The sequence below is a fragment of the Microtus pennsylvanicus genome, chromosome 3 (genome assembly GCF_037038515.1).
Source record: "Microtus pennsylvanicus isolate mMicPen1 chromosome 3, mMicPen1.hap1, whole genome shotgun sequence".
In the NCBI taxonomy this organism is placed as follows: domain Eukaryota; kingdom Metazoa; phylum Chordata; class Mammalia; order Rodentia; family Cricetidae; genus Microtus; species Microtus pennsylvanicus.
This window is the reverse complement of record NC_134581.1, coordinates 69939676-69956062: the sequence shown is the minus strand read 5'-3', so window position 1 is coordinate 69956062 and position 16387 is coordinate 69939676. Positions and strand designations below refer to the sequence as shown.

The 16387-nt window shown below is 46.6% G+C and overlaps 2 protein-coding genes across 12 annotated transcripts in view; one reads left to right on the top strand and one right to left on the bottom strand.

The window, feature by feature from the left end:
- The window catches only part of Ppp2r1b (protein phosphatase 2 scaffold subunit Abeta), a 37730-nt gene extending 23078 nt beyond the window's left edge, over positions 1-14652 (top strand). For 2 of the 7 annotated variants that reach the window (XM_075965930.1, XM_075965929.1), the window contains 3 exons: positions 10-152; positions 1061-1152; positions 1624-4278. In XM_075965930.1, the coding sequence (XP_075822045.1) occupies positions 10-152; positions 1061-1152; positions 1624-1640 (252 nt within the window). In that variant the 3' untranslated portion in view covers positions 1641-4278. Of the gene's footprint in view, positions 1-9; positions 153-1060; positions 1153-1623; positions 4279-5202; positions 5533-13501; positions 13603-14559 lie in introns of those variants that run through there. The other 5 variants (XM_075965933.1, XM_075965927.1, XM_075965934.1 and 2 more) reach the window with 5 other exon arrangements.
- The window catches only part of Sik2 (salt inducible kinase 2), a 109471-nt gene continuing 104541 nt past the window's right edge, over positions 11458-16387 (bottom strand). For 2 of the 5 annotated variants that reach the window (XM_075965924.1, XM_075965926.1), the window contains exon 16: positions 11458-16005. In XM_075965924.1, the coding sequence (XP_075822039.1) occupies positions 15981-16005 (25 nt within the window). In that variant the 3' untranslated portion in view covers positions 11458-15980. The remainder of the gene's footprint in view (positions 16006-16387) is intronic. The other 3 variants (XM_075965923.1, XM_075965925.1, XR_012910024.1) reach the window with 2 other exon arrangements.

Genomic DNA, 16387 nt, shown 5'->3' with positions numbered 1-16387 from the left:
TTTTCCTAGGCCCTGTCTGAGGCCTGTGGTCAGGAAATAACCACTAAGCAAATGCTGCCCATCGTGTTGAAAATGGCAGGAGACCAAGTGGCCAACGTCCGCTTCAATGTGGCCAAGTCACTACAAAAAATTGGACCAATTCTAGATACCAAGTAAGAGTTTAGTGTTGCAGTGTTGCTCTTGGTTTGAAAGTGTCACCTCATGGTGGGGAGTAATAGTTAAAATAAGCGCAGGGAATTCTTCTTCTCCTATTTTTTTCTTTCTTCTTCTTCTCCTTCTTCTTTCTTCTCCTCCTCCTTCTTCCTCCTCCTTCTTCCTCCTCCTCCTTCCTCTCTCTCTCTCTCTCTCTCTCTCTGTCTCTCTCTCTCTCTCTCTCTCTCTCTCTCTCTCTCTCTCCCTAGAATCTGGGCTTATTCAAAGAATTCAGCCCTCAGTTTTGAGACTGTCTAATTTGACGTTTACATTTATGTTCTGGGTATGTATAGAACACTGCCCCAAAGCGAATTTCACCAAGAACTTCTTTAGAAATTATTTGATATACTTGTTGAAGCATGATTAATAAAAACTCAGAGACAGATATTGGGGTTCAATCTGAAGACCAGAAAAAGCAAAGCAGTCAGCCACTGGCTCTTACCTCAACCTCAGTCCAAAATGGCGATCCTGCCTCTGGGAATCTCAGAGTGAGACTGTGTGTGAAAACTGTCTCCTCCCATCTTATATTCCTCTCTAGTGCTGGGATTAAGGGCGTGCACCACTACCACCTGGTTTCTGTAGCACCCTAGTGTGGCTACTGGGATTAAAGGTGTGTGTCATTGCTGTATGATTTGTAAGGCTGGCCAGTGCGGCTGTTTTACTTTTCTGATCCTCAGGCAAGCTTTATTTATTAAAATACAAATGAAATGCCACTACAACTTGTCATATTTGTCAGTATTTAAAAGTATTTTCATTTTAAATTAAAAAATTAACATAGGTCCCAAACTCCAAATTCCATAGCAGACTGTATGATAGCAGACTTCTCTGTCCCACCAGCCATCTCTTCACAGTTCCTTCTGAATTTCAGTGCCTTGCAGGGGGAAGTGAAACCAGTGCTGCAGAAGTTAGGTCAGGATGAAGACATGGATGTCAAGTATTTCGCCCAGGAAGCTATAAGTGGTATGCATTTTGTTTAGTGCTAGACTGGTTAGTGGGAGTTTTCCTTTACTCTGTGAGCAGTGGGAAATGGCAGGTGTCGGGCATGATGGGAGACAGAGGGTGGCAACACCTGCTTATACTGGGCCTGTTTGGTTAGGGATTTCTCTGCTCTTGCTGGGCTTGGGAGAACACACTTGTATTCCCAGCTCTTGGGAGCCTGAGACAGGAGGATGTCAGAGTAGAGGAGTTTGGGCAACATTTTGAGACCTTGTCTAAAATAGAAATGTCTTGACCCATTTTCTCAGTTCTATGTGTAGGATGCTGATTCTTACTGGCAGGAGCAGTTTTGGTTTGCAGACAGCCTGACAGAGTGCAGGGCCACAGTGAGAGCTCAGGTTCATGCTTTTCTCAGTGTTACATACTAAATGTTCACATAGCAACCGTTCATGAACTTTCTGTACCACTAACATGATTTTGTTTGGAATTTTCCAGTTCTTGCGTTGGCATAAAAGAGGAACAGGAGGGAAAAGCCCTTACTAAATTCTTATCACAGATCTCTAGTCAATGTGTTCTTACACTGGGTGGAGAAACATGGAAACCTTCAAGATCTCATCCAAGCAAATGGCAACAACTTAGAAGAAATCAGATTTCAGTGACTTGATCCTTTCTAAACATGAACTGAGAATGGTTTTCTTCTCTCTGTCGGGATAACTTTAAAGCCTTCTACTGACCAGGCACTGATACCCCTCGCACAGTTCCCCCAGTGCTTTTTCCTGCACCATCGAGGCTCCTGCCTCCTTTTTGAGTCAGGCCCCAGCCACTTAAGATTCCAGACAGAGCCTGGATGGATTTGGACCCCTACAAAGTGGAGTGATTCTTATGTTTACACGTCTCTGTGCCTCTAGCATTCCAATGTAGCATTCAAAGTAAATGGTTTAGAATAACTTACTTATAATTGTCCTCTTGGGAGATGATACTGAGACTTGACTGTAGTGAAAGCCACTTTCTGGTGACAATGGTTCGCATCAGTGACTCACATGAAAGGAGATGTGGAAGGTTAATGTATTGGTTGTTCTGGTTTTCATTTGCTCAGTTTTGGCTGTAATCATGTCATGCAGAAGCCTGAAGTGGGTTTATCTTGCTGCTAATGTGTGATGTTGAAAGGTATCAATTTCAACGGCTCAGCACTGTGACTGCCTTCAAAACTCATAAGGAACTTTAGTGCCTCCTACTACACTATGATTCTACTGTTTCATTGTGAAGTTTTATGTTTCAAGTAAGCGTAGGAACCACTGATCCCTGGTTCTGCTTCCAGCGATGTTAGTTAGCATCTTGCCGTTGCTACACTGTGCAGTATCAAACTGAAGTTTTGCTGCTCAGTGTCAGTGATGCTGGAACATTTTTTTACTTTTGCAGTAAAAACTTCATTAATTTGTCCTGAAATTTAAGGTAGTAAGTAGGTAAAGCTGAAGGTTTGCTGAAGCAAATTGTTTATGGAAGGCTACTTGACACTGTTTAGGAAACATCCGCTTATCAGTGGGCATGCTGATTGCCCATTACCCTGTCCAGTTAGAACGCCCTCTTTCCGTGAGCAGCTCGGACAGGGTCCCACCTTTTCTGGTGACTCTTCTGGATTATTTACGTGTCTCTCACCCAACAGACTCCTTGTCTCCAGTGGACTCAGTCAATGGGGTTCGTCTGCAGCCTGGTTTTCTCAGTGCGCCTCACCATGTAGTTTGCTGTTTCCATTTTGGTTTCTGAATTGTTGATTTTACTTACAAACTCTTTTAGATATAATAAGCCCTGCTCTGTTTTGTGAAGGCCCAAAGATACCTACAAAACTTTGTACATTAAACATAAGTTACAGAAAACCAAGTTTGTGTAAATGCTTTTATCATACCTTAGAAAAACAGAACAGAAAATTTCTTTCAGAGATTGTGTGCCTGTATTTTAAACTGCTGGATTACTTTGTGGTAAGTTTCCATTTTATGTGTTTTAGGGTGAAGGTATGAATATTTTCCTAAGCAAAAAGATTCTCATTTTAGTGCCTTAAGTTACTGTGCTGTAAACATTATAGTTTCTTTTTGGCATCACCTGCAGGCTATATTCCTTTTTATTGAGTTTTATGTTTGGAAGATTATTGTCTTGATTTTGGTTGGAAATGCCACATGCTACACTCACTTGGGAATAAACTTGGAAAGCATCCCTGTCTTGCTACCTCCAGCCTTGTGCATTTACCTTTCTGCCAAAGACTATTGAATGTTCAAGGGGGGGGGGCAGTGAACCCTGTCTTCTCAAATAAAGGTCATATAGCATACAGGGTCTGTTTTTGGGTGGCTGTTACAGGCTTCACTATTCTTTCTGATGTACACAGTGAACTTCCTCTTGTGGTACCTGCATAGCAGCTGCTCTTCAGCTGCACTCTGGCCATTTTCTTCACATACTACTGTTTATACTTGATTTCTTCACAAGCTCCTTGATGCTGGCTTGGTCTGTTTTGTGTTGTACTGCTGCCTAGACCAGTGTCTGGTGTGTATTGTTGGTGCTATTAAAATTCCGTTCACTGAGTGATTTCTAAAGTCTGTCCTCTGATGTGTTGAACAGAGTCACCAGACTGAGACTGTCTCACTCTGTAATGGATACAATAGAGATTTTCTTTGCTCCTAGGAAGTAATAGCCTTTGACCTAAGCCAGTCCCCAGCCCCAGGATTTTTCTCTCTGTAGCCCTGCTGTCCTAGAACTATCTATGTAGACCAGGCTGTCCCTGCCTCTGCTTCCTGAGTGCTGGGATGAAAAGCATGCCACTATGCCTGGCTTGAGGAATCATTCTTTTGGAATTGTCTGGTTGCGTTAAACACGTATTGCTGCTGTTTGCATCTGGGCAGTAGAGCAGTTTTTCGGGAAGTGAAGCCTAACTAATACATCCTAGGCCAGTTAAAATTGCCCCATTAATAGTGAAGTTTTAGTGATTTTCTTCTACAGATTATTTAGGATTTACCCATCATGAGCTTAAAATATTAGGTCTTGTGTGTGTAATGTGCTGCCAATGAGATAGGAGCCCAGAGATGGATTCTGTTTCATAAGGAAAAGCAGCTTAATGTGTGATTTTGAATGAAGCCTTGTCAAAATAAAGGACAATCTTCAGTTCACGGAAATACCAAGTTTGACTGTGGTGATGTGGGCCTGGGGGTGGGGAGTATGTTTACTGGAGGACTTGTCCTTATTCAAGAGACAGCCTGACCGAGGTGTCTTGTTTAAGTGTCCAGGATGCTTGTGTAACACCCCGGAAGACCAGTGTGTCTTTCTGACACCAGTGTGTACCCGAGCCGAAAGCCTGGTGTTCCCTACAGAAGAGTCCCTGGATCCATCACACTGGGGATGTGGGGCAGGGTGGCCAGACAAGCTGTGTGCACCCCTACCCCCAGGTGCTGTTCTTTGTCATTTACTGTCCACGTGAATGTCAGGTGCACAGGAGGCCCTGCCACCCTGGTGTTCCTCGTAAATCTGTGATGTGGCTGCCGTCCTTTCTCACTGCTTCCTCCCCCTTATAGCCTCTAGCTTGCTTGTCCCTCCTATTCCTTCACAAATCTCCAGTCCTCTTCTGTACCTTGAATAGCCTTGCTGTTCCTCATTTGCCTCCATGGGCCTGCTGTTTCCAGGAAATGACATCATGTTCAGTTGAGATGGAAATCTTTTGGAGGATGAAGGGAGCTTAATTACTGGGAAGAAAAGCCAAGTCATTTCTTTCTTCGGAGCTGTCGTTTTAAACTGCTATGATCAGTTCTGAAAGGAGATCTTTTGTTTATTCAGGGTCCTACAGGCTACCCATGACCAAGATGTGGGGGAGCCCCCAGTTAGATCCAGTGGGGTGATTCTTGAGCAAAAAGGCACCTTAAGTAAAGTCCTGGTGAGGGTTGGCTTTTTCTGCACAGCTGCCTAGAACGTTGTGTACTGTTGGGTCATCATGGTGCCAGGGCAGCTGAGGGCATCCTGGCTGGGAAGCACAGGTGGGCTTGGGAGGGGACATGCCCTGGTCAGGGACAGTCACAGGGTTGCTGTCTGTATCTCTAGTGGTGGCACAAACGCTGAGGAAGCTAGATTTTCCTGTGAAGGACAGTGAAGAAGAGTCCAGCATCCCTGGGGGTGACAAGAATCTCTTCCTGAGACCCCGAGTGCCTGGAGAGGACACTGGGAAGGTAAGTGCCCCTGAAACTTGGGGCCAGAGCCCTGTCCTTTCTGGGCTGAGAGTAGCCAGTAGAGCTTGCTGCTGCTATAGGGAATCCCGGCAAGGTGGGCAGAGAAGCAGTTCCCACCACACTGTCCTGGAGAGACAACCTCTCTAGGGGTTGGGAGAGTATATTTTAAAGTATTGCTCTGTTTCACTGCCTCTGAAGTGGTGGTCTTGTCCAGAATCATTCCTGTGGTTTAAGGTCTTTTGAATCTTCTTCAGTCTGAGATGATACCCACACAACAAAAGGATAGACTGGAAGAGCTGGCATACTTTCCACACAGGCTGGGAAGTTATCGGCCCAGTTCTACTTAGGTAGGGAGTAATTTCTATTCAAGACAAGAGTCCATGCTGTTTTATAAGCCCATTTTGTCTACAATTACATGGAGAAGGGATGCAGAGTTTCGGTTCATCAGTCCCAGGGGTTCCAGCTGTGGCCAGTGGTAGAAGGGTAGTTATGCCTGGGCTACCTAGTTAGTGGCTGACGTCAGACTAGTTATAGTGACTGCAAGAAGCTGGGGCTCTCATACCACTCCAGTGGATTGTGTGGTTGCCACTGATAAAAGGATTGACTTTAAACCACCTGACTTTTCATCTTCTCTAAGTGTAGGCCATGCTATCTCTCCTGTTCTGAACAGTCGCTCTTCTGTGTCTGTGCACACTTGTCCCGTCTGAATTGCCCAGCTGTCTCTGGTTCAGTCAGCCCCAGGGGCGTTGTTGCGTGCTGCATGATGGGACAAAGTGCTGGCTGGCTGGCTGACTGCTGCTTACAAAGCCTCCACAGCCTGAGCCCTGGCAGATGCCCGGTGCCAGCCCTTCATGCCCCTTTGTCTACTTTACAGAACTTCATTGACGGCAGAAACCTGCCTGGGGTAGTAAGAACAGTGATTCTTAGGGGCCTAAGCCACACACTCCTTAAGTTGTTTCCCAACATACACAAGACCATTTGGCCCTGCCATTGAATTCATGGAGAATACCTGAGCTGAGTCCTGACCACTTGAGGCATTCCCCTGCCACAGCTGACTTGGTTCCTCTGAAGAAGGCGCTCCAGCTGAGAACAGCACTAGCCGCCAATCCTTGAGTCTCCATTACTGTAATACCTCCACAAGCCTTTGAGCATATTATTCCCTTGCAGTACATGTTTACATGGACACGTTTCAGGTGGTTGGGAATCTTCCTTAGAAGCCAGCTGTGCTAATTCTCTGAGGCTGCAGTTCATTTTACCCACAAAATTCCCCTTCTCTGTGACTCAGGGAGCCTTCTTTGCTCTTGTTTCACTTAAAGCAAATGCCCTGGGGGTGAAATGGAAAGGGATTTGCCTGTTGCCAGGCAGTTTTTCATGTCAGGGGCCCACAGCCAAGTAAATGATCCAGGAAGTCATCCAGTTGCAAACCAGAAATCATTCTTAACCCTTTTCTATGTTGCTTGGCCAGCTCACTGCACTGTGCTCATGGGGAGAGTATCTGGGTGTTGAGAACTCTGGGAAATGAGTTCCTGACTGGTCTCAAAGCCCTGAAGGAGTCATCTGATGTCCTAGGGCTGTGCCTCCTGCGTGCTTCAAGAGAGCAGCTCAGGGCTCTTCCTCGTGAAGAAGAGGGTATTGCCTCAGTGCCATGGAGAGAGGCTCTTGAAGTTGCATGGTCTTCTGTGTGTTTGCTGACTTGTGTTGCTCACGCAGGACCTGCCAGGGAACAGCTTGAGCTATTCTCACACTCTGTTACCTCCAGGTCGGCCTAGTCACTCCCTCCTGGGCGGAGGGTGCTCTGACCACAGCTGCTGGCGAGCTTGTCAGGCCCGGCTGGCGAGGGTTAACAGTGGATTTGTTTATTGAATCATGAAGTAGCTGTCACATGGTTTTAATCAAAACACCATTTCCCTGACAACAGTGATGTCAGTTTTGTCGTTGCAGGGAGGAGCAGCTGTGAGGGACATTGAGTCTCCTCACTGAGCCCAGGTTTGGAGACGAGATCAAGCGAAACATTCATAAATAAAGGGTGCAGACACTGGGTTGACAATCCACCCTCCTCTTCCTTTTCTCTCTGCCTGGACAGTCTGTTCTGTACAGACACTGACCAGACCCAGTCCCTGCTCCGAGTCTCAGCTAAGAGCTTACCTTCGCTGGCCCTGGCTCCCCCTACCCTTGGTTCTACTGCTGGTTTTTATGGGTGTTTTGCCCGTTTCTATCACTCAGTCTCTGGTTTGTGTCTTCAGGCATTTGTCTCTTCTGGAGTCCAAGCCAGGACTTGCTGGTGACCTAGGATGTTCTGGCTGGCCTGAGACGAGGCTGTTCTGCGAGGCAACTGGTTTATTCCTCAGATTGAGGGGCATAAGGGCTGCCTGGGGATTAAGGGCAACTACAAGGAGCCCAGCTGTGGGTGTCTGAAGGGCAGGAGCTCATGAGCATAGCTTCTTAGTCAGAGGATTAGTCTTGAACCCAGAGAGAGGAGGCTCCATGAGGCCCCAGTCCAATCAGAGGACTGCTGTACATGAAAGCCCAAGGATGTCTGATCACCCTAGAGCCCTTCAGTTAAGGAACTTGATCCCACAGGCCACTGATAGGTCAGAAGTATAGAAGTAAATGGATCGGTCACAGGCCAGCTGGAGCAGGCCCCTAGGGTCTGGTCTCCTTTGACTCCCTGAGGACCGAGGAGCTGTCTGTGCAAAGACTCCCCCAGGCCTTCTAGCCTTCTCCATCCACAAATTTAATTAACTTCAAAGCTGGGGAGGAAAAGGCTGCCTAGATGGGATGTGTGTATCACTGACCTTTGTTACTGTGACAAGACAACACGAGGGTGGTGACTGGCTCACAGCTTGAGGGGACAGCCCGTGGTGGGTAAGGCATGGCAGTGTCACACGCCTGCAGTCTGATCAGATGGCTGCTGATACTCTGCTGCCTTCCTTGTCTTTCCTTTTTATTCGGTCCAGGGCACTAGCCTATGGTAAAGTTGCCCACATTTAGGATGGTTCTTCCTTCCAGAGTTAAACATTTCTGCAAATGTCCTCGCAGATAGACCCAGGGTGTCTCCTAGGTGGTTCCAAATCCAGTCAAGATGAACCATCACATTCTTCTGGATGGTCTTACACTGTGGTACTCATGACTAGTGCTACCCAGAACTCATTACCAAAAGTTCAGAAATTCCGGGGCTAGTTTGTCAGAACAGGTAACCACCCTTCAGTCAGTGAGGAGAGACTTCACAGGCAACTGCATCACCATGTCGTACCGCAGTGTCGTGCAGAGTGAGCATTATGACAGGCTGTCAGGGCAGTTAGTAGAACCGTAATGTTTTATTAGAGGGCAGTGTGGAGTCAGGCCATGTTCCTATCACAGTTGGGGACAATGAGCCCTTACAGTGATCTGAAGGTTAGTGGCAGGCCTGGGGGTTAAAGACAGTCCAGAGTTTTTGCTGCCTCCTATGTTGTCTCTGCAGTAAGGGGTGGTACCACCCTCCTGCAGCGCCTGTCTGGCTCCCCTCTGGATGGGGCTGGGGAGCCAGCCTCTTGTTTCCTAAGCCTTGCTCTGTACTGGCCCTTCATTTCCTGGGACCCTTCCAACTGCCTGCCTGTCCTCCGGCTCTCACTTTGATGACTAAACTTTGGGTTTCTGTAGTGACCTAAGACAGTTAGAGTGGGTCTCAGGCTAGACACAGCAAGACTGTGCACTGGGTCCTGTGGACGGCATGCTTTGTGGAAAGGCTGTGTCATCCTCTTAGTTCAGCTGAGCTTGGTGGGCAGCCTCGGGGTCAGGGTTCTCAGTCAGGCCTTTTCTTGGGCAACTCAGGTTTCATTATTCCATCTTTGGGGAATGAGGAGGAGGAAAATGGAGTAAGACGCCTCTCTGTGGAGGGAGTGACTCAGCACATCAAGAGCTTCAACACCCAACTGCCTCATTTTCTGAAATATCTGCCCAGCCAGCGTTGGGGACTGACTCCAGCGCAGTCTGCCTGTCTGCAAAGTTGTTGCTCCTCCACTGAAGTGTTTGCTTGTTTACCCCCTCACTGCCAACCGGCCCAGCAATCCTGAGGAAAGCCCAATAGATACACGTGTAAAGGGAGGGGGCGGTGTCCCCTGGCCCTGTGACTATAGATGCAGGGGAATTCAGACTCCTGCCTCCCCCTCAGGTTCTGCCTCAGTGACTTGTGGTCTCAGGCTTTGTGCCCGGATGGTGGCGGGTATGTCGTTGATGACAGTTCCATGTTTGAAGTGAAGGGGCATCTACTCCAGTTCAAGACCCGTCTCTAATTCCTCTTACTGGACATTGCCTAAAGTAATCTATGTACAGAAATCACTGCTCAAGAGCTGTTCAGCCTTAAATGCCTGGTTGGAGCCAAAGTGAAAGGGTGGAGCCATGCTTTAATGAGCCCACAGTGGAATAACTATGGTCTGTGTGATTTCCTATGTGTCCACATAGCACTCAAGATTAAGTGCACAGTGCTTGCAGGCAGCACATTTGATAAACACTGGAACAGTATAGGGAGATTAGCATGGCTCCTACATGCAAGTTCATGAAATGGTCCATATGTTATGAGAGGGATGGGAGGAATGAACAAAGAACATACATATCCATAGATAGGTGTGAAGACATCATAATTAAAGCTGGTATTTCATACACTAAAAAAAGCTATATAATAATCATACCAAAATTGAAAAATAACTTTAGCGCACAAAGCCCAGCCTTGCCCCTGAGAACTGCAGGCTGGATTGGCGCTTCTTTCCTGAATCCAGTGGGAGGTGTGAGCACCCCTTAGACAGGAGTGTCATTGTCAGAATCTTTAACTCTAGAAGGTACAGAGTAAGGGGTTTTGCCAGCGGCCCAGGGTGAACCTCTAGATACTGGATCCATCGTCCTCCTAGAGGCTGAGTGTCTCTGTCGGTGAGGCTTCTGGGGAAGAGTCCAAAGATTTCTCTGTATATCAGAGGACTGAATCCACAATTGAAGGCATGGAGAAAAAAGGAGAGGGCCGCTCTCAAGAATGAAGCTTGTTCATTCATACCTGGCCACAGGATGACTGGTAGTTTTGGAAACGTGATTACTGCTGGCTTGTTGTGTCTCTGAGTTGGCCAAGCAGAGGCCACAGGGTATGGCCTATTCTTTGTGGCTCTTCATGGGGCTTTTGTGCTTGTCATGGAAATGAAGGTGTCCTTAGACTTAGGGGAGGCCTGGGTGCTTGCCTATGACAACACTACAGTGATGTAGTGATCCAACAGGCAAGGGTCAAGTTTGCAAAACAGTCACTGAAAGTGAAAAAGAAAATTAAACCTTGTAGTAGATTCTCCTCCAAGGGGAAGAGCTGTTTGAAGGTAGAACAGCTGTGCACATGCCGTGAGGGTTCTGTGCTCCCAGCCCTATATACACCCTATATACACCCTCATAGCCACCAGGCTTGCCTCAGTTTGAGCTGTTCCAGTTCTGTATAATACTGGCCCAAGGGGATGGCTTAAGCAATGGAAACCAAATCTCAGCTGCACTCACTGCCAGAGAACAGGATTTAATCCTGCCCTTTCACTTGGGGTCTGGCCCCATGAGTCTAGAACATATGAAAGCAGCTTGGCAAAGGAATTCTTCAAAACCCTGAGGGCAAAGGGTTGCATATTGTATCTTAAAAGATGTGTGTGTGTCTGTTTCACAGACCCAGAGAGGAGGTGACACTGTCAGTAAGTAGCAGTTTTCTTTGCTGGCCTTCCTGGCAGTTTAGAGAACCTTACTTTCCGTGACTTGTTCTGTGGAAGCTGAACAAGAGCACGTTGAGCTTGGCTTTGTTCCTCCTGCAGACTACCTGCAGCGATGAGCTTTGTCCTGAGACTAATATCAAGGAGCATTAACCAAGCCCAGTGGGGCCCTGTCTGTATGCAGGCTGTGGTTAGCAGTGTTTCCATCAGCGATCTGGAGTGGCTATCGTGTACCCAGGCAATTCGGGGCGAGGTATTATTTACCCTGCTGACGTCAATGAGAACATATTATCCACTGTCCTTTCTGTAGTGTGAAATGAGCACCGGAGCTCAGAGAACACAGCCACCTTCCACAGTTTGAAAACTACCCAGTACTCAGTGAGGTGAGATCTGCCTGTAATCTCATTAGCCTGACATTCACATCACCAGGCTTTTAGAAAACAAGGTGTTTTTATTTTAGTTCAGGAGGGTTGGAAACATAAAGACAGTACATTTTCTTTGCAGAAAATTACTCCATTTAAATTACCATTTGGTACAAAGATCATTTATTAAACTGCATTTTAGGCAATTTTCTAACACTGAGTGGCAGGTTACACTTTGATTTTCCACATTGGAGCTATTAGAATTTGCACTCAAAATACCAAAGCTATCGAAGTCAACACTTTTTTCTTAGAAATTAAAAAGCACACAGAAAAAAAATGACTACAATCAGATTAAGTTTATCGAAAGTAACTCAACTACCAAGCTGAATCCAGCAAGACCACTCCCTTCCTTTCTACAAAGTGCAAATAATCTCCACCACTCTTCTTAACTGCAGTCCCCAGAGGCAAGCCAACCTCCCCTTTCCCTGCTTTCTCCTTCACAGATTCTGGTAGAGGCAGATTTTTCTTTTTTTAAAACCACGGGTAGTGGGGATGTTCAACCATATGAATTTCCTTGACTGAGCAAATCCTGGGTGGGCAGGCATCAGTTTTATCTGCACTTGGTAATGTGACATCGCTGCACCCACCTGGATGTTGTCTGTGTCTCTATTATTAAAGCTACCCCTACTCACCCATTTTGGTTCTGAAAAGACCCAGCATTCTATCATCAAAGCCCATTACCATTCTGTAATCCTGAAAGTGTTTAATAAGTTTTCCTACTTGGCAGAACTTAATTGTAAAGAAATGTGCTGGGCTCATGGAGGCTGATCTCTGTGAGTTCGAGGCCAGCCTGGTCTACACAGTAAACCAGGACATCCTAGGATAGTCATAACTACATAGTGAGACCCCATTTCAAAAGATTATTAAAAAAAAAAAAGAAAGAAAAAAGGAAGAAAGGGAGGAAAGAAGGTAGGTTCTGTGTGCCATCCCTTTAGGATAAAGGTTGAGCTCACAATTCTCTGGGCAGCCATTTTCTCTGGGATTGACTCTGTCGACTAAGGAAGCCCTTTGGCAGTCAGGGAGGAGTTTGTCTTTCCCATATGTACTGAAAAGAAAAAGCACCGGCTTACATAACTTTGAATAAGCAAACAACTTCAATTTAAGCCTAAACTTCTGCAATTTATTGGACAGCAAGATGGCCAATCTCTGGTGTCTGTCTCCCCCTGCTTGCCTAAGTACAGTCACCTGGATAACTGCATTGGGCACTTAAAGCCAGGCAGCTGTCAAATGGAGGGTGCAGCGTCTGGACAGGGCTTTGTTTATATAGCTGTGTACTATGAAATGATGTGCTACCAAAGGGGGGGGGCTGTAGGACAGGGCTCCAGCACAGAAGCCAGAAGCCAGGCCACGAAGGTGCTTGTCGCTGTACTGCCACTTGCTAAGTCATGTATCCTTTGAGAGCTTTGCTTCCCTCAGCTGTGATAACTACGGACCGTAGTTCTCTAGCTAATTCCACAGAACTGGAGTGAGGACTGTGAGGACTTGTGAAAGTGCTTGGTCCGTTGTTGTGAAAATGGACAGGCAAGGTGAGAGGGCAGGACCTGCAAGAACCATCCTTGGTTACACTGTTGGGCACTATCCCTACCTGTTTGTCAACCCATGCAGTCACATACCCAAATCTGCTCACATATAACGTGGACGTAAGATATGGTGCAACTAGGAAGGCTGGAAGTCTTCCAGAATTAACTGGGCAAACATGGCTACACAAATAAGTGAGAAGCTGTTGTGAGGGTAGAGACTTTAGGACCAAAAGGACCCTCGGAGGGTCACTGTCTCATTCCATTTGCCACTGAGGGCAGGTGGAAAAGCCATGGAGGCTCACTTCTCTGGGACCCCACCCATGGAAGACCTCTCTCTCCCCTCCCCTACTCTTGGTGTATGTGTCTTAAGTTTTGGAGTATGGTTTTGTCCAGTGTTGAAACAGGTAGATGTTGCTGCTCTTGTCTCCCTCAAATCAATTTGAAGGTAAGTTCTGTAAAAAATTTCCAGAAGCAACAAAATGATAAAAGATCCCTGCCTGGGCAATGACTCCAACTTACTACCTGTTCTCCAGTTTTTACCTTTGATGTCTAGGCACAGAGAGACCGAGCGGCTCGGGTGGCTTCCGAGGAGGCAGTAGAGGCAGCCCAGCTTAGGGGTACAAACGCAGCAAAGGTCAGCCCCGGCACAGGGCCCACTGGGATCGGTGTCATCAAATGACACTATATATTGTTTCTAAAGGAGGAGGAAGTGAAAAAGTCACCTGGACTATGAATTTTCTTTAAACCAACAGAGAGCTTAACTCACTGCTGATGTGTAAAAGTGTAATCCAGAGCAGTGAAAACTCTGCTCCTCATATATTTAAGAAGCAGGCTTGTTTAGATTCTAGGGAATCCCATAGAGGGAGGCGAGCCCACTGGGTCCCCATGCTCTGAGCTGCTGGCACACACACTTGGGACCCTTGATCATCTGGCCTAGAAACTGCTACTTTCTGGGCTCCTTCAGTTTCTGGTTTCTCACTTTGTCATTTTCCAGCTGAGAACACACCCTTTCCCCCAGTTCTAGTTTCTCTGCCTTAGGTATAATGGCTTCTGGGGGACAGGTAGAGAGGCCTGCCATAAGTCCTTGCTGAGTGCCCTAGTTATTAGAGTTCTGGGGCAGGGTAGAAGGTGTCTCTCCACTGGTTGGGTTGTACTGGAGGTATGGGGTAGAGGCCCTTTAACAATGCAGGAGTTAGGAGGGGGTATGGCAGGCAAAGGTTGAAGTCCTACCTCCCCGATACCAGGACAGGGTTTAAACACTTCTGATCTTGATTTCTGAGACAGAGGGACCCTGGCTTTCTTTTTCCGAAGACGCCAAGTGAAAGAAAGGGCTTTGCTCAGATTAGCTCTCATACCTCCCATCAGTCCCAGAGGCTTTTCCTGGGTCCTCAGTATCTCCCACTGGGTAGGTTCTGGAGGGTTGTGAACACAGAACTGTCCCTGTCTTTGTTCTAAAGGTGGCAGTTCAGATAGGCCAAGTCATGGCACAGTGAGGGCTGGCACTGGTCAGGCAGCTCCCCGGGAACAGAGGAGTGGGACCCCACAACCTGTCATCTTCCTGTTGCATTAACACCCTCTGTTTGCCTTACAGGGACCAGCATGTCAGTTGCATGTAAATACTAGAGACACACTTGCCCAACTGGAGACTGCAGAACTAATGCATTTCCCCCAAAGCAGAGAGTGATACCTGGATAACAAAAGAGCATAAACAAAAATAAAAAAAGTACCACACATATTGCACTTTTGCCAAATGAAAATTTTACCTCATGTTTGAATCACCAGTCTCTTTGGAGAGGCTGGTTTACAAGATAACAAAGCTAAGGGTTACTATACAGTAGTGTACACACTGCTGATGTGAATTGACAGGCGAGCATGTCAGTATTTCAAAGCTGCCTCTCAGCAAGAGTGGGCCTAAGCCTTCTTAGTGTTACTTTAGTACTTGTGAGGAGAAATGGCTTGGAAGCTTCCATGGTCACTAGTTAGGGGACAACAAGAGAAGCAATCAGACGAGTGACCACCAGAGCCCATCTGCTCTCACCGGCTTCCATCTCAGGAAGTAAAGGTAGCCATGGAGTTAGGGACTTCCACTGGAAAAGAGTGAGAGGAGCACACGGGAGCTTACGAGGGATCCAGCAGGAGGGTTCGTGTTCTTCGCCAGGCGTCTGTCCTCACCTCCACTCTGTGTGTCAGCGCCTAACAGGCTGGCTGTTGATGGGTGCTCCCGGCTTCTCTCTGCAGCCTTTAACCTTCTGTCAGCCTCTCCGCAGCCCCTCATCTGTCGCCTAACTGTCCTGCCATAGCTGCTAGGTCTCCTGGGCTAAGCAGCTCACAGCCCTGTTGGGGGGCAGGGGTTTATGCCAATCTGTAGCGGTGCTGTTCCTGCAGTCCTGAAATGAGCGGCCCCCATTTTCAATCTGGAAGGCATTTTCATTTGTCAATATTACAGCGCTTCTGCAGTATATTTTGGGAAAACATCCTCCTCCAGTCTAAACAAATCAAGCCCCGTTTTATAGCTGGCTTATTCTGCAAAGCTTTAAAACGTATTAGAGATCTTAATGAAATGATCTCTCCAATGAAATGATGTTCTTTATCTCACAAAATCATCAATCTTAAGCATGAGGAGGAACAGAATCAATAAAAGAAACACAATTTATCCTTACTGGATTTTCAGTTATTAAGTCACAAAAATGACAGTTCCTCCTGCTATCCATTCCTGTTGATACCCACAGCCCAATTCTAAGCAGAGCGCATTTGCAAAGCAGCCTGGCACCAGTGGGGACCCAACAACTACAGTCTCTGGCCAGCCTCAAAGATGCTTGAATCGCCACCACTGGCAGGGGTTGGGCTGGTGACCAGGATGGCTCTCCGTAGACTTCCCATGCCTAGTCTTCCCTTGCCTGCCTGGACACTTACTACAGAGAGGAAAGGCAACTTATAGGTGTTTCTAGATGCAGCATCAGTGTAGTAGCTCTCTTCTTGTGCTTTAAGGAAGACGCTTTGTGCTTAGTGCATTCATCTGCTGATAGGACAAGCCACTCTAAAGAATAGAAATTATAATTTTTATAAATAATACCGAGTTTGGAACACCTGGATGACTGTGCAAATGACATTACTAATTACTTCTTGCTATCTAGTCGACTAGCGATAGCATCTATTTTTCAGTTCTTTTGATGAGTGAATTAAAAGGTTAAGCTTTTCTAGTAAATGGCTAACACATCTGTGGTTCTTTGAATATTACTATAATACTTGAACATTTCACACAAATCAAAACCTTAAGGAAATTAAGACTTTTGATTCCCACATGGTGGAAAGCAAACTGAAGTGACTTTGGATTAACCAAGGACATGAATGGAAAACTTGGTTTCTATAGAAAAGAAAGTCTGATGAGGCTGGGGAAGGCACAGCACTGCTGCTTCACA